Here is a 16,408-nt window from a genome sequence, read left to right on the forward strand (position 1 = left end):
CCAATCCCAGCTCCTAAGCTGCACGACCTTGACGTATGTCACTTAAGTTCTCTGAGACTCAGTTTCTCTCATCTGTAAAATGGGGACAATAAGCCGTTTTCACATGGGAGTTCTCCCCGGAAGCAGACTGCAAAAGGAAGATTTGAGAGCCAAGATTATGCACTGGAGGGACAGGGAGTAACCTCAGGAAGGTGGGGCGATGATACAAGGCAAAGGAAAGGAGCCTGTAAGGAAGCATTACCAGGCAGAGAGCAATTTGAGCTGAAGTTTCTGGAAAGTGGTGTGAGACCCACCTCCTCAGCATCACAGTCCCGCTCGCTCTGTTGGTCACTGCTGGCGGGGCAGGGGGGAGGGAGGCGTGCGGGTTCTGTAGGGGGATGGGGAACAGAGCAGCCTTCCTCGGCTCCAAAGGAGCCTTCAGACACGGAGTCTGCAGAGCCCACAGAAGGCGTGGCCAGAGACATTCAGTGCGCGGCTGATCTCGAGGTTCTTGTAACTCCGCTTTGAAGCAGAACTAAGAGTAGGGCTAGCAGTTCTAAGGAGGGGACGTTCTGGTGTGGGTCGACGGGGGTGTGCAGCAGTCCTTAGCACAGCGTTGCCCTCCGAACGGTGACCGAGATTCCCCTCCAGTGAGAAGAGCGTATCTGTAGGGATGGACAAGAGCTGGAGCCTTCAGGGATGAGAGGCCGAGATGCAAACGGACAATGACCAGACCGTAGATGACAACAGAACTCTGACCCAAGGTCCTGGCAACCACCAGCCCAGAACAGCACAACTTGGCTGGAGACGGCCAGCTTCCTGGTTTTTCCCTGCCTTTTCCAACTCAGGACGAACCAGAGAGAGCCAACTCTATTCCCAAATCAAACACACCAAGATGCTTCTTTCTCCAGGCCAACCCCTCCAACGAGAGCATACCTGAGCCTTCCCTTTTGGCCACTCTGGGGCTCCCCTCAGTCCCTGGTCTGTCTGGGAGTCTCTGCCAAACACGAGTAAGAGTGGCTGCCTCTCTTGCTGTACCAAGCTCTGAATGGAGAACGTCTTTGTCTTCATCTGGGTGGTCTTTGTTTATTTCCACAAGGAAGTTGTATAGTCTGGCCTCACTTTGCACCTCTGTAAAATGGGCATAGTAGAAGGGTTTATCTCATGGGTTGATGGTGAGGACTCAGGAAGGCACATGGGACGTACCCCCCAGATGACCAGTTTTACGTGATGACATAATACCCTCCTGCCCTGCCCTACCTCTGGACAGGCCACCAGCACAATGACACCGAGTCCCCCCACATTCTTTCTCAAGCTCTCTTGGGAAGGAGACATTCCGGAGATGGAGGGTGTGGTAGGAGCTGGCCGTGGAGCTGGGTTCAATCTGTGGCCATGTTAGGGCAAAGTTGACCTGTGTTTCGGAGAGCACCCTGCCCCCAGAAAAACCTGTTATGATTCATTAAAATTGAGTGAAAAGCTCTTTGCTAAGCACACAGCTGGTATGTCAAAAGGTTCTATTGTAACCCAAGAGCAGAACAGGAAGGGAGCATTTGAGGCCTTCAGGCCAAGGGGTGGGAAAGAGACAGAGACACCTACCAGCCGTTCTCCATCCTCGCTGGGCTGTGAATCTGCTGGGAAGCTTTAAATCCAGATTCCTGGACCCCACCCCACACACGGTGACCCAGGCTCTTACTGGAATGCCACTGGGAAATCTGCAGTCTTTTTTAAAAAGTTGTCCAAATCTGTGCACCCACTCTGGGAAACGGTATGGAGGACCCTCAAAGAATGAAAAAACCCAGGGGCACCTGGGTGGCTCAGTTGGTTGAGTGACTGACTGCCTTCAGCTCCGGTCGTGATCCTGGAGTCCTGGGATCGAGTCCCGCGTCGGGATCCCTGCTCCTCGGGGAGCCTGCTTCTCCCTCTGACCTCTCCCCCTCGTGTTCTCTCTCTCTCTCTCTCTCCCTCTCAAATAAATAAATAACATCTTTAGGAAAAAAATAAAAATAGAGCTACCATATGATTCAGCAAACACTGAACTTGAAAAGACAGGCATGTCCCTACGTTCGCTGCAGCCTTAATTCACAAGGACCAAGATACGGACGCAACCTGAGAGTCCACGGATGGATGAAGAAAATGAGATTCTATATATGCAATGGAACCTAATCCAGCCATTAAAAATGCTACCATTTGTGCCAGCACGAAGGGACCTCGAGAGCGCGGTGCAAAGTGGAGTAAATTAGGCAGGAAGAGACAAATACTGTATGATCTCCTTGATATGTGGAATCTTTTTTTTTTTAATGTTCAATTAGCCAACACAGCGTACATCATTAGATTTTGATGTAGTGTCCAATGATTCATCAGTTGTGTGTGACAGCCAGTGCTCAATCACCCCACAGACACGTGAGAAAATGTTCAACATCACTCGGCATCAGGGAAATACAAATCAGAACCACAGGGAGATACCACCTGTCACCAGTCAGAATGATAAAATTAACAAGACAGGAGACAAGTGTCGGCGAGGATGCGGAGAAAGGGGGACCCTCCTGCACTGTTGGTGGAAGGCAAGCCGGTGCAGCCACTTTGGAAAACAGTATGGAGGTTCCTCAAGACATTGAAAATTAAGCTGCCCTATGACCCAGCAATTTCACTACTGGGTATTTACCCCCAAAGATACAGATGTAGCGAAAAGAAGGGGCACCTGCACCCCAATGTTCACAGCAGCAATGTCCACAAGAGCCCAACTGTGGAATCTTTAGGAAAAAAGCAAAGAACTCACAGAGACCGAGAACAGATGGGTGGTTGCCAGAGGCAGGCGGGGTGGGGTGGGCGCGTGAAATGCGTGTGGGTGGTCGAAAGGTACAGACTTCCCGTTATACGATGAGTAAGTCCTGGGGATCCTAGGTGCAGCACGGGAGCTGGAGTTAATGAAACTGTGTCTCCCGTTTGAAAGTTGCTAAGAGAAGACAAAGTGCAAGGAAAGAATTGTAACTAGCCGTGGGGAAGGATGGTAACTTACTCGAGTGACGATTTTTGCAATATATACATAGACATATACACCTGAGATTATTACGAAGTTCTATGGTCTCAGTTGCTTCTGCTTTCAGGTGTTGGCTGCAGTGGAAAAATTAAGGTGGGGATGTCATTATGTCTTATATTTGTTCAAAGCCTTTGAATTTTCCAAGTTTCAGCTCTTCCCTCTACCCCCTTCCCACCTAGAGGAAGGAGAGAGAGCTCCTTCCTCTCCCCGCAACTGATTTCTCTTCTCTCCCCAACCAGCCAGCCTTCCTCCTGGGCTCGGGAAGACCCCATCCACCTGCTGGGATGACAGTGCATGGGTGACGGCAGTCCCTACCCCCAGCAGATCGGTGCTTCTAGAAAGGCGGCTTCTGGATCTTCCCCGTCCCCACTTCCTTCTTGGAAACAGACCTGCCTGGAGTGACTGGTTGGCAGAGGGAGAGATGTTTTGCCGGGATCCGCTTTTAGATCTTGCAAAGCTACTTGTTCCGCAGAATTCTGTGGCTTTGTTTCTCTGGGTTGAACCTCTCTGTGAAGAGTTATCTAACTTCCAAGAATGATAGGTCTAATCGATTCCAGGAACACCCTCATTCTGACTTGAAGATTTTCACCTCCTGAAATTGGGGGGGGGTGGTGTCTTACCAGCTCAGCACACACGGGACAGCGAGAGGACCCCCTGAAGGCTCAGCCTGCCCCCCTACACTCCCCGGCTCCCCTTTTTGCTTTGCTCCCACCCAACCCATCGGTCCTTCGGCTGCCGTTGCTTTGCCACGCTCAGATCATGCCTTTCTGGCCTCTACGTTTTCTGGACCCAAGAAAAGACATCCTGTAACTGGCATTCCCTAGAAATCCCATCATTCTCCTGGCTTTGAGCAGCAAAAACCCTGCGGAATATGGACACCTTGGGCAGACGCTGCAGATATGGCCAGGCCACTGGGAGCACCCAGAGACCCCTGCTGTGGACCAGGAGAAACTTCTCCTGGACCTCCAAACCAGGAAGAGCTGCCTTCCCCCACTAAGCCGAGGTCTGTTTTGATATTTAAGACATTGTGAATCATGAGACTGTTTTCATTTCCCTTTTCACACCCGTTCTTTGAAAGCGTGCCCACTCTTGCAGCCTTGGCAGGTGCCTTAACTTATCTACCCAGCCATTGTTCGTCCTTTGCTTTGATAGTCTCCCTTCATGGCAGGGTAGTTTCGGCTCCGGGACAGAATCTGGAGCAGGCTAACCTTGAGTCCCTTTCTCGGGGAGGCAGCAGGGGGGCAGGGGTCAGAACCCTAAAAGGCTCCTCGAGGCAGAAGAGGGCACAGGCATGAGACAGACTTGGCTTTGAAACTTGGCTCTGCCACCTGCTGGCCGTGTGACCTTGAACAAACCCCCTCTCCTCTTGGGATCTCGGGTCCCTTGGATGGACAGAGTTGGCGTGATAAAACCTCCCTCGCAGGACGGCTCTGGTGATAAATGGAGTAACGAACGGGTAACCCACGAACAGAAAACAGGTTTGTCTTCTCCGATTCCAGGAGGCGTATTTTTCTTTGCTTGACTCCACACTGCTTCGATCAGACCCGAACCAAGAGGGTACCTACAGCCTGCCGGGAGTTGCCCAGCTCTGGGGAAACCGTCCGCCCACACTGGGTCCCCTTCCGGCCCCTCCCTGATGTCCAGGACCGTAGGCAGAGGGCACATTTCCGTTTCACTCAACTTTGTATCTGCAGAGTCTTGGGCAGTGCCTGGACGCCTGGAGAGGACCCAGCAAACATTTGTTGCATAAATGGATTCCAGACTCTGTGCCAAAAGCTTGTGGAGACAAATGAGAATCTTTCTTGACTCCTTGATGATGAGTCGCCGGGGGCAAACGGAGAATAACCAGCACGTTGTCCTTCGAGGCTAAGTGCAACAGTCACTTTCCTTAAAGGAAGGCTCTTCTGACCCCTTGGCTTCATTCAGATTCCCTCAATGTACATTTCTAAAGCTCCCTATGCTTCTCCTTCAAAGTACACGCCCCGGGTGGAATTCATAATTTATTGGGTAATTGTTTTCTGCTTGATGTCTTTTCCCTCCACTGGAACATATACAAGCAGGGACCACATCTGTCTCATCTACCTCTGGATCTCAGCATCTAGGACAGCTCGGAGAGCGGGAAAAAAAAATCTGTTGGGGCACCTGGGTGGCTCAGTCGGTTAAGCATCTGCCTTTGGCTCAGGTCATGATCCCAGGGTGCTGGGATGGAGCCTCGCCTCAGGCTCCCTGCTCAGTGGGGAGCCTGCTTCTCCCTTCTCCCTCTGCCTCTCTCCTTCTGCCCCTCTCCCCTGCTGTGTGCTTTCTCATACACACACACACACACACACACACACATGCACACACACTCTCTCTCTCTCATAAATAAATAACATCTTTAAAAAAAAATCTGTTGAATGAATGATTCAGCGAAGAAATGAATGAAAAGAACTCACCGTCCAAGAAGGCAGGCAGCCAGGTAAGCCGATGTGTGTGGGAAGTCCCAGACGCCATTCAACCCTGTACGGTGTGGAGCCGGAGGACAGCCGCCCGCTCCGGCTCCGAAGGAAGGATGGAGGAAAGCTTCCCGGAAGAGATCACAGGAGTCACAGACCTGGAGGGTGGAGTCTTTGCAGACACGGAACGCGGCGTTCTGCCCCCAGAGGAGGGATTTTCTGTTCTCACGTAGGGGGTACGTGCAGTGCCCAGCCCGCATCCCCTCGGCCCTCACCCTTCTGTTCCCACCATGCCCACCCCGTCCCCCATCCTCATGTGCCCGAGGTCCTCCACGTGAGGTCCAAGGACCCAAGGTCAGCGGCCCTGGGAAGAGGAGGTGGAACGGCCCAGCTCCCTCTGCTCTGTTGCTGCGACTCTAACTTACATCTAACCCTGGGATCGAGCCAGGGTTGCGGGCAGTGGTAACCCGCTCTGCAAGGCGCCTTTCCTTCACTGGCTGCCTTCCCTTCTCTCTGAGTCCTCCAAACCTCTGCTGGTATTTCTTGTGATCTCCTCCAAAATACATTGTTTGCCCTCAAATCCTTGCCTCAGGATCTGCTTCTGGGAGAACCCACAAGGAATGCCACAGATGGGGGTTTTAGATAACAGGCATCTATTTCTTACAGTTCTGGGGCTAGAAGGCCAAGATCGAGGTGTCAGCGGGGCTGGTTTCTCCCGAGGCTTCTCTTCTTGGCGTGCAGGCTCTTCTCACAAGGACGCTGGTCCTATTGGATCAGGGCTCCACCCCCTCCCTTAACTACCCCTTTAAGGGTCTTTTATCCAAATACAGTTACACTGGGGATTAGGAAACACAATTCGGTCTATAATGAGGGGAATCCAGGAGAGGCAACTCAGCTAGGGAAGGTGAGCCTAGAGGCACAGACCAGAAGAGTGACAACAGAATGGTAGACCTGGTTCTGGAAGCCTGCCCAGAGTAGTGGGAAATGCGGATTACAGTCCACACCTTGGGAACCTCATGGGATGGAAGGTTCTGAGAGATCCATACACCCGTGGTGGGAGCCCAGCCAGCAGGCTGGAGGGTGGGGGTGGGGCGTGGGCTTCAACGTAGAGAAGAGGCTGGTGGGGAATAGAGCAGGGGTCAGGATTCACTAACTCATCCGCCATATTGCTTTCTTCTCCTTCACGAATGTATTGACATACTGAAAAGTACGTAAATCCATCCAGGGACAGCTCAACCAATTTTCACGAGATAAAAAGGTGCACCAGTACCCAGAGAGCATCAGTCTCCCTCAGAACTCCCCTCGGGCCTCGCTTACCACTGGCTATTTCCTAAAGGTAACCACCCTTCTGGCCGCCATGATTATGGGTTGGCTCTGATTCATTGGTACTCTACGCCCATGGGATCCGAGCACATTTGTCTTTCACATCAGGCTTCTCTTCCTCAGCATGATACATGTAACCATAGTCCAGTCTCATTATTCTTCAGTGGACGGTGTTAACAAACCACAATTAATTTTCCACTGCACCGTTGACAGATACTTGCGTAACTTCCAGTTTGGGATTATGAGGAACAATGTCTTTGGGCAAACACATGTACTCATCTCTTTTTTTTTTTTTTTTAAGATTTTATTTCTTTCAGAGAGAGAGAGAGAGAGAGCATGAGAGGGGAGAAGGTCAGAGGGAGAAGCAGACTCCCCATGGAGCTGGGAGCCCAATGCGGCACTTGATCCCAGGACTCCGGGATCATGACCTGAGCCGAAGGCAGTTGCTTAACCAACTGAGCCCCACATGCACCCTTTTCCGATCAGTACGTTTCAAATCCTAGGCGTAGAATTGCCGGGTTATAGAGAACAGGTACGTTCAACATTAGTAAATACCGCCCATTTTTTGCCACTCCCACCATGGTATGTTTCCAGGGGCCATGTCTTCACTGGCTCTTGATATTTTTCATCTGTTTCCTGTGAGCCATCTCCTGGGGCATGAGCAGATTTGTATTGTGGTTTAAATCTGCATTTCTCTCAGAACTAATAGAATGATGCCTCTTTCATTCATCATTGGGGTTTCCTTCTTCAGAAAGTGTTCAAGTTTCCATTTCTCTATTTTTTTTTAAAGATATTTATTTATTTGACAAAGAGAGAGCGGTCACACGTAGTCAGAGAGGCCAGGCAGAGAGAGAGGAGGAAGCAGGCTCTCCGCTGAGCAGAAAGCCCGATGCGGGGCTCGATCCCAGGACCCTGAGACCACGACCTGAGCCGAAGGCAGAGGCCTTAACCCACTGAGCCACCCAGGTGCCCCCCATTTCTCTATTATGTCATTTTTTTTTGGATTTATAGTTTTTTTAAAATATTCTGAGTTCCAGTCCTTTTATAGAAATATGTTGTCTTAGTGCCTTAGAGCCTCCTGAACAAATTACCCCAAACTGGGTGGTGTAAAACAATGGACGTCTGTCCTCTCATGGTTCTGGAGGCTGGGTGTCTGAAATCGAGGTGTTGGCAGGGCCAGGCTCCCTCCGAAGGTTTTAGGGAAGAATCCTTCCTCTCCTTTACCAGCCTCAGCGCCCATGGGTTAAGGGCTTGGCCCTACGAGACTGCCCCTCCCCCACGCCGGCGGCCAATGGCAAGTTCAGGTCGTCACCTGCGCTTCTGACCTGGGGGTGGATTAGAGGTTCCCGTGACCCCCCACTCCTTGGGATTCATGATTGGTTAGAGCAGCTCATGGAACTCAGGAAAACTAGATTTGGTGGTTAGATTACCAATTTATTCTAAAAGGATACTATCCGGGAACAGCCTGACGGAAGAGATGCAGAGGGCAAGGTATTGGGAAGGCTGCAGAGCTTCCGAGCCCGGGGGTGGGGGGGCGCCACTCTGCCAACACCTACACGTGCTCCAACCCTAAAGCCCTCCGAACCCTGCCCTTTGGGGATTTGGGGGGAGGCTCCATTATGAAGGCATAATTAATGAAGTCATTGGACACTGGGGATTAAGTCAACCTCCAGCCCCTCTCCCCTCCCCAGAGATGGGGCAGTGGGGCTGAAAGTTCTAGTCTTCTAACCACTTAGCTCTCCCCGCCCCCACCCCTGCCATAACCAGTTCCCTCCCAGTGGTTTTATCTGGGGGCTTTTCAAAAATCACTGCGTTAACATCAATACACTGTGGTTGGAAGGGGCAGGTTATGTGTTTTAAGATGTCTCTTTCATCTGTATTGTTCTGGAGCTATTTCAAGAACTGAGGACAAAAGACCAAATATTAGAAACAAAAGATGTTCCCATTGCTCTCCCGGCTTAGAAAATTACATGGGTTTGGGGCACCTGGGTGGCCTCTGACTCTTGGTTTCAACTTAGGTGGTGACTGCAGGGTTGTGGGACTGAACCCTGCCTCAGTCTGCACTCAGCGGGGAGTCTGCTTAAGTCTCTCCCTCTCCCTCTGCCCCTTGCCCACTCTTTCTCTCTCTCTCTCTAAAATAAATTTAAAAAGGAAAGAAAGAAATTTATGAAGGTTTTAGGAGCTGCGTGCCAAGGGTTATAGACCAAATATATATTTATTATAAACCACAATATCACAGGAGCCTATCCCAATCCAAGTATGACCTCCTCTTAACTAATTACAGCTGCAAAGACCCTGTTTTTCAGATAAGATCACATTCCAAAGTTCCAAAGTACCATGAATTTGGGGGAGACACTCTTCAACCTAGTATAGACATGCGGCAAACATCTACCCAACCCCTCACCTTTTCACTCTCTTACTGGTGCCTTTTAATGAAGAAAAGTTCCAAATTCCGACTACAGTGCAACTGATCAAATCTCTATCAGCCCCTCATGGTTGGTGTCTATTGTGTTCCGTCTATGAAACCTTTGGATCGCCAGCACACGGGAGCTATTGAAGCGGGAGCTGGTGTATGGTGGTGGTGAGGGACGGTGTGGGGCCAACTGAAGGCGTGGGTGGGGAGACTTAACCTGCAAGAGAGAATATTCAAGGACAAATATAATAATGGTAGCAGGTGCCATTGGAGCCCCATTCATAACCCCTTATCTCTCACTTCTGTGAGTCAAAGGCTGCTTATGGAGGACACCTGCCCCTGCCTGAGGGCTGTTACCCTCATCACGGAGCACTCAGTGTGGTTGTAGGACAAGATAGAAATGCGGGATCCCGCCCTCAACCGAAGACATGAAGAGAGGTGGAGGGTTAATATCCCCACTTCCTCATCCCACAGTCGGGCCGACTCAGGTTTGTCCTGCATGGGTCCCCGAGCCCCTCAGAGTTACCAAGCTTCAGCGGCCCAAGGCAGTAACTTGCTTAACCTCCCCACCCCTATGTCGGTGCCCTCCCTTTCCCGCTTCCTGTCTGAGCTCCCCAACCGGTGTCTTCTGGAACTACCACCTTCACAAATTGCTTACGCTGGGGTCCTTGTCTCAGCACCTGTTTTAGGGGAACCCAAATGAAAACAGTGGTCTTCAAATCTGCCAAGACCTCAATTTGCTCCCCTTCCAAAAGAAGAGAAAGTAGGCATTTTTGAACGGAGCAGAGGCAATGGAAATACAGATTTCAGCCAAATTTTAAAAAGAACCTAAAAGAATTGTGTCAAAGTCAGATCTGCCTTGGACTGAGTCAAGGTCAACAGTGAGTTCAGAACCAAGTCAGAATAGTCTGGAAGACTGAGGTGCTGGGAGAGGGGGTGGTGCTGTTTTAAAGGGTCCCAGTTAGCTCTTAAAAAGTCTGTGGTTCTAGATGGTTAGTGGATTTTTTTTTTTTTTGCCTTAAACTCAAATTTTTAAAGCCCCAACGGAGCATTATCGGATGGGGTGGGGTGGTTGGTGGTAGATACAGATCTGAGAGTCCAACTCTACCCCTTCCTGAGACTTGGTGAAATTCACAGCCCCACTCTAGAATACTTTTTCCCCATTTTAGTCAAATCTGGCTAAAATATAGATTTCTGGGTGTCTTTCCCAAAGACCCTGACCCAGGAGGTACAAAGCAGGAACAGAGAATATCTTTGGGGGTTTTCTTTTCTTTTTTTTTTTCCAGGCCCCAGGCAATTGTGATGTTCTGCCAGGTTTGGGACCCTCTAAACCAGAGGAGATAGCTCTAAGGGCCCCCAAAAGCTCTGGCACCAAGGGTTGCAGGATGGGTGGCACTGAGAAGATAGGACAGGTACCAGAGCCTTGTTCTTGAACCTTTGTTGTTGTGACCAGGTTGCTCTACGATCGATCATGTCCTGAGACCGTCCATGCATCATCAAGAGATAAGCCATGCTGGGGCGCCAGGGGGGCTCAGTCAGTTAAGTGTCTGATGTAGGCCCAGGTCATGATCCCAGAGTCCCAGGATTGAGCCCCTACTCACCAGGAAGTCTGCTTCTCCCTCTAACTCTACCCCCTCTGACCCCTCCCCTTCTCGTGCTCTCTCTCCCTCTCTCTCTCAAATCAATAAATTAAATCTTTACCAAAGAGAGAGATAACCTGTACTTAAAAAGCAAATAAAGTTTTGGTCGAGAGCCAGAAATCAATCCAGGAAATCCACTGTGTTCTAAGGTATTTTGAGTCAGTTCTGGAGAACCATTATTTCATTTCCTCCACTTTTGCTTTTCAAACAACAAAGCATTGGTTCGGACAAAAACACTGGGGTAGAAACTCCCAATGGTGTGCTGGCTCCTCCCCTTCCCTCAGATGGCTTTTCCTTTCCTTTCAATCTTCTTCCAAAGGTATCAGGTTGCTTCTCCACTATAGGGTCGAAAAAGCTGCTTTTGTTCTCAACCACAAATTTCTCTGGAAATCTCTTAGGGGACGACTTAGCCCTATAAAAGGGGGTCAGGTGGAGTCAGGAGGAATTTGGGAGAAGGCTATGGAGGGCCCGGCTTGCAGCACCATGAAGAGCTTTCCCGTTGGCTTTCTTCTTCTCCTGATCTTCATTCTCAGTGTCCATTCTGGAGTAGCCACACGTATGGAGATGTCCTACTCCCTTCCCTGGGGCGGGCTGTGCAGAGAAGGAAAGGGTCCCCCCCTCCTAGCTCCTTCCTCTCCCTGTTTTTTAGGTGGCAGTGATATAGCCAAGTTCTGCTGCTTCAAATACAGCCACAAGATCCTTCCCTGGAAGTCGGTGCATTCCTATCACTTCACCAGGAACAGCTGCCCCCAGCAGGCTGTGATGTGAGTATTTCTTATTTGGACTTTCAGGGTCCCCACCAGCCATTTTAGTGCCTGGGTGCTGGGCAGGGCTGACCCCCCCCCAACACACACACACACACACACACACACACACACACACACACACACACACGCAGCGCCAAGATAAAGAGAGCAGGAGGGAATTCGTCTTATAGGGAGGTAGTACTTTATCTCTGCCCTCTTAGGAGCTCCTGGGGAGCTTGAGAAGGAGACTGACGTAAGAGAGATTAACAGAAAAAAGGAAAAGGCACACAAATGTTTACATGGACACGGGAGCCCCCATAGGAAAATGAAAACCCAAAGGAGTGGCAAAACCCAAGTGCTTTTAAGCTAGCTTGCACAGAGAGAGTGGATTGTGGAAATATGGCTAAAATCTCTAAGGTAGGCTGTACGGGACAGTAAGACTTACCTTAACAAGGTCTGTTGGTAAAGAATTCTCTTGGCTTTGACTTCCTATCTCTGGCAGTAGGGATATTTCTTTCCTCCTGGTCCAAGAAGGATATCTTTCACATGGGAATTCTATTTCCTGCTTTCAGGGGGAAAAAGAGGAAGTCGGAACACCCTTCTAGCACTTGCTGGGGTTTTTGTTTGTTTGTTTTTGAAGTGTCTTTAGTTCAAAATAATGTTTCTGCCAAAGTGGCATATTTTGGGTTGGTATACTCTGCGAGCCTCCATCCCAGTCCCACGAGGACCTAATTTGGTTGGGGGGAAGGTCTCCCAGAGGACGCGGCGTGCGCACGGAGACTCCCCCGCTAAGGATGAGTGGGAATGGTGTTGTTCCAAAGTGGAACAGAGATGTGCCGGGCAGAGAGCTGCAGGTGTGTCGGAGGAACATGTCGCCTACGGATGGACAGGAGAACGGAGCCAAGTCATGCCGGGCTCGTCAGTAGTGGGAGAGAGGACTCAGGGCCCCGGCAGGACTAAACGAGATATCACAGGCTAAGTCTTTGGCGCTGTGCCTGCCCATAGGGGACGATTGCCAGCTGGAAGCGATCTTTAAATGCAAACACGCAGGGAAGGGCTGATTCCTGCTCCCAAGGGCGTGGGGTTCCCCGAACAGCAGAGCATGGTGCAGAAGCAGAGAGAAGGGGCTCCCGTGGCAGACCTGAATGTCATTGTTCTGAGATAGGAACAGGAAAGGGACGCATGAGTGTCCAGTTGTGGAGAAGCACCCTCCGGGGCTCAGAGGCGAGTTCTCCTTGGTGTCTCGATTTAAAGCTTTCTGGGGCTTTTCAGATGTCAGCTTGTAACGCTTTGCAAAGAGCCCTGAGCTGGGCTCAAAGCGGTGGCTCTGTCGCTTACAAGCTATGTGACCTTTGGCAAGTCAAGTTTCCTCATTTGTAAAGGGAAAGGGAGAGGCCACCATCAGTTATCAGTCACTGTGTGACGGACCAACACCAAAACTCAGCGGTTCATACAACAGTGATCACTTTCCCATCTCTGTGGGACTGGACTTTCGGCAGGGCTTGGCCGGATGGTCGGGCGTGGCATCTGTTGTAGGGGTAGACCGATGGAGCTGGAGTTGGCATCTCTCTTTGGGGACGAGATGGAACAGCGTCTCTCCTTGGGGCCACTTTGGGCTTCCACAATGTGAGGTTGAGCTGGGGCCTTCCTTACCAGCTGGTTCAAAGCTCCAGTATAAGTGTCCCAGTGAACCTTCTGTGATGTAGCCTATGAGGTCACACAGCATCAGCTCTGCCGCAGCCTACTGGCCAACCGGTCCCTAAGGTTGGCCTTAATTCGAGGGGAGGGGGCACAAATCCCCACCGTTCAATGATGTCGAAGAAATCTCAAAGGTTCACAAAGTCCTGTTTCTCCCCCATTTTCCCATCTTTTTTTTTTTTTTTAAGATTTTATTTATTTATTTGACAGAGACACAGAGAGAGAGGGGGAGCACAAGCAGGGAGATTGGGAGAAGGAGAAGCAGGCTTCCTGATGAACAGGGAGCCCAATGTGGGGCTCGATCCCAGGACCCCGGGATCATGACCTGAGCTGAAGGCAGCCGCTTAATGACTGAACCACCCAGGCACCCTGTATCATTTTGGCTCTTCTCCCCGGCATGGGACCAGCCTTAGAGCACCCCCACCCCGTAAATACTGCTGGGCCCTGTGAGCTGCTCTAGGCTAGAGCACCCCGACTTAGTCTTTCATCACATCTGGGGCTGGAGGACACTCAGGGTATCAAGCAGGACCCTCATTCTTCATGAGTGCACAGTGCCATAAGGAATGTGGGAATCCTATATAAACAGCGGTGGCCAACAACCCATGATAACGTGATTAAGAATGGAACAGCACGACAGGCTTTGACCGCGTGTTTTTGCTTGAAGACCTGACGTGCTACGATTCTATGAATCAAAAATAATAAAGACTTTTGGTGGGTGGGGGGTGGTCAGGCTAACGTTCTAAAATGAATGGTGGGGGACACCTGGGTGGCTCAGTCAGTTAAAGCCTCTGCCTTGAGCTCAGGTCATGATCTCAGGGTCCTGGGATCAAGTCCCGCATCGGGCTCTCTGCTCTGCAGGGAGCCTGCTTCCCCCTCTCTCTCTGCCTGCCTCTCTGCCTACGTGTGATCTCTGTCTGTCAAATAAATAAATTAAATCTTTAAAAAAAAAAAACAATGGGGCGCCTGGGTGGCTCAGTGGGTTAAGCCGCTGCCTTCGGCTCAGGTCATGATCTCAGGGTCCTGGGATCGAGTCCCGCATCGGGTTCTCTGCTCCGCGGGGAGCCTGCTTCCTCCTCTCTCTCTCTCTGCCTGCCTCTCTGCCTACTTGTGATCTCTCTGTGTCAAATGAATAAATAAAATCTTTAATAAATAAATAAATAAATAAATAAATAAATAACCAATGAATTATCATGGATACACTTTGAAAGAGTGAATCGCACAGCGTGTGAATTACATCTCCATAAAGCGTCTATGTTAAAACAAAAGAATTAAGAGGGATGGTCCAGGCTATATGCTTTGGACTAACGCTGTTGGAAATTATTTCCTGGGGGAGGCGGGCCTGGGAGCATGGGCTCCAGTGGAAAACAGGGCAGAGGGGAAATCGAGGACCAGAAGGGGGAACGGAGGCTCTAACAGCTGCAGAAGGGCGAGAGAAAGTGAATCAAGGGTCTGACCCCGCCCTTCCCAGCTCTACAGGAAGCAAAAGTTCTCTGTATTGACTGTCAGCTTCTCCTTTTCACAGATTCACTACCAAAAAAGGCCTTAAAGTCTGTGCCCAGCCAAAGGAAAAATGGGTGCGAAGATACGTTTCTTTACTCAGAAAACAGCAGTGATGGAAACTGTAGGATTTTAAGCCCAAGGGCACCTAGGCCCTGCTCTTGACCCTGCTGCCCTTGGTGGGACCTGGAGATTTTCTTCAGCAGAAGTTTCTGTGGGACTGAGGGGGAAGGGAGGTTTATAATAACGATTCTAACAATTTCTTTTTTCGTTAAGCTTCGATTTGCTCCTAAACATTCTTATTCAGTAAAACAGGAGTCTTCTCCAAAGGAGAGAAATGGAGTCAATATTTTTGGCTGGTTCCCTGCACCAATGCTGGTGTGGAATTCTGCCTTGTGTTTCTGTGTCCCCCACCCCTCCCCAAAAAAAGCCAGGGAGATATATTTTGGCAAAATGCCCATTAAATGTTTTCATATTATTTAGAGAGGTAAGTTTGTGTTATTTAGAAAATTAAATTCTGTGCAATCCCTCCTGAACTTTTGGTGCTGGGTAATTAAAATGTCTCCATATTTAGTAGTGCTTTCTCATTAGGGGTCAATCAATCATCAATAAACATAAATATTGGGGCGCCTGGGCGGCTCAGTCATTTGAGCGTCTGACTCTTAGTATTGGCTCGGGTCATGGTCATGGGGTGGTGAGATCGAGCCTCCGGCCAGGGTCCAGGCTCAGTGGACAATCTGTTTGAAAGTCTTTCTTTCTTTCCTTTTTTTTTTTTTAAAGATTTTATTTATTTATTTATTTGTCAGAGAGAGAGAGAGAGGAGTGAGAGTGAGCACAAGCAGATAGAGTGGTAGGCAGAGGCAGAGGGAGAAGCAGGCTCCCGGCTGAGCAAGGAGCCTGATGCGGGACTCGATCCCAGGATGCTGGGATCATGACCTGAGCTGAAGGCAGCCGCTTAACCAACTGAGCCACCCAGGCGTCCCTGAAAGTCTTTCTTTCATTCTCCCTCTGCCCCGCGGCCCCCCAAAAGATAGACAAATAAATAAAATCTTTGAGAACTATATTATCTACCTGCTGTCAAACTTTAAAAGTAAACAACGAAGCTTAGGGAACAGCAATTGAATTTATTCTGAAATAGAGAAACTGCATACTAGAGGGAACCATGGGCAGGTTGGGAGCACCGAGGGAAACCTCCTTCTACAGAGGAAAGGAGGAAGCTGGAAAGGTTGTTTCGAGCAAAAGTTCATTAGAGGAAAATGAGCTCCAAGCGGCCGTGGCTTCTTACTGGCTGTGGTTGCCTGGCGGAAAGGACATCTCCCCTTCTTCTTGCGGGTCTATGTGAATGGTGGTGCGTGAGTGTCCCCCCCCTTCATGGCTTCCCACTCCCTTTTTAAAAATTTAAATAGGATCCTTGCCCGATGCGGGGCTTGAACTCACGACCCTGAGATTGAGAGTTACACACTTGATCTACTGAGCCAGCCCTCTGTCCCTGTCCCTGCTTCCTTTTTGATGAATGCGGTTTCCTTTATTTGTTTTCACACTCCCCCCTTTTGATCAAGATCTTTTCTCGAAATCATCCTTGTTCAAAAGTCAGACTTGCCCTATTTAGTGGGTTTGTCCTTCGGGGAAGGACCTTTCCCAAC

The 16,408-nt window shown here is 50.0% G+C and overlaps 2 protein-coding genes across 2 annotated transcripts in view; one reads left to right on the forward strand and one right to left on the reverse strand.

The window, feature by feature from the left end:
• Positions 1-13,224, reverse strand: part of LOC116580734 — a 47,295-nt gene extending 34,071 nt beyond the window's left edge. The window contains exons 1-3 of the mRNA XM_032327377.1: positions 12,016-13,224; positions 5,449-5,667; positions 916-1,110 (exon numbers count right to left, since the gene is read on the reverse strand). Of these exons, the coding sequence (XP_032183268.1) occupies positions 916-1,110; positions 5,449-5,506 (253 nt within the window). The 5' untranslated portion in view covers positions 5,507-5,667; positions 12,016-13,224. The remainder of the gene's footprint in view (positions 1-915; positions 1,111-5,448; positions 5,668-12,015) is intronic.
• On the forward strand, positions 11,125-15,249 carry CCL26 (C-C motif chemokine ligand 26). Its single transcript, XM_032327024.1, has 3 exons — positions 11,125-11,380; positions 11,474-11,588; positions 14,791-15,249. Exons 1-3 carry the CDS (start codon positions 11,284-11,286, stop codon positions 14,879-14,881), a joined length of 303 nt encoding a protein of 100 aa, XP_032182915.1. The 5' UTR covers positions 11,125-11,283; the 3' UTR covers positions 14,882-15,249.
• The last annotated feature ends 1,159 nt before the right edge of the window (positions 15,250-16,408 follow it).

Source organism: Mustela erminea, chromosome 20 (genome assembly GCF_009829155.1).
Source record: "Mustela erminea isolate mMusErm1 chromosome 20, mMusErm1.Pri, whole genome shotgun sequence".
Taxonomy (NCBI): Eukaryota; Metazoa; Chordata; class Mammalia; order Carnivora; family Mustelidae; genus Mustela; species Mustela erminea.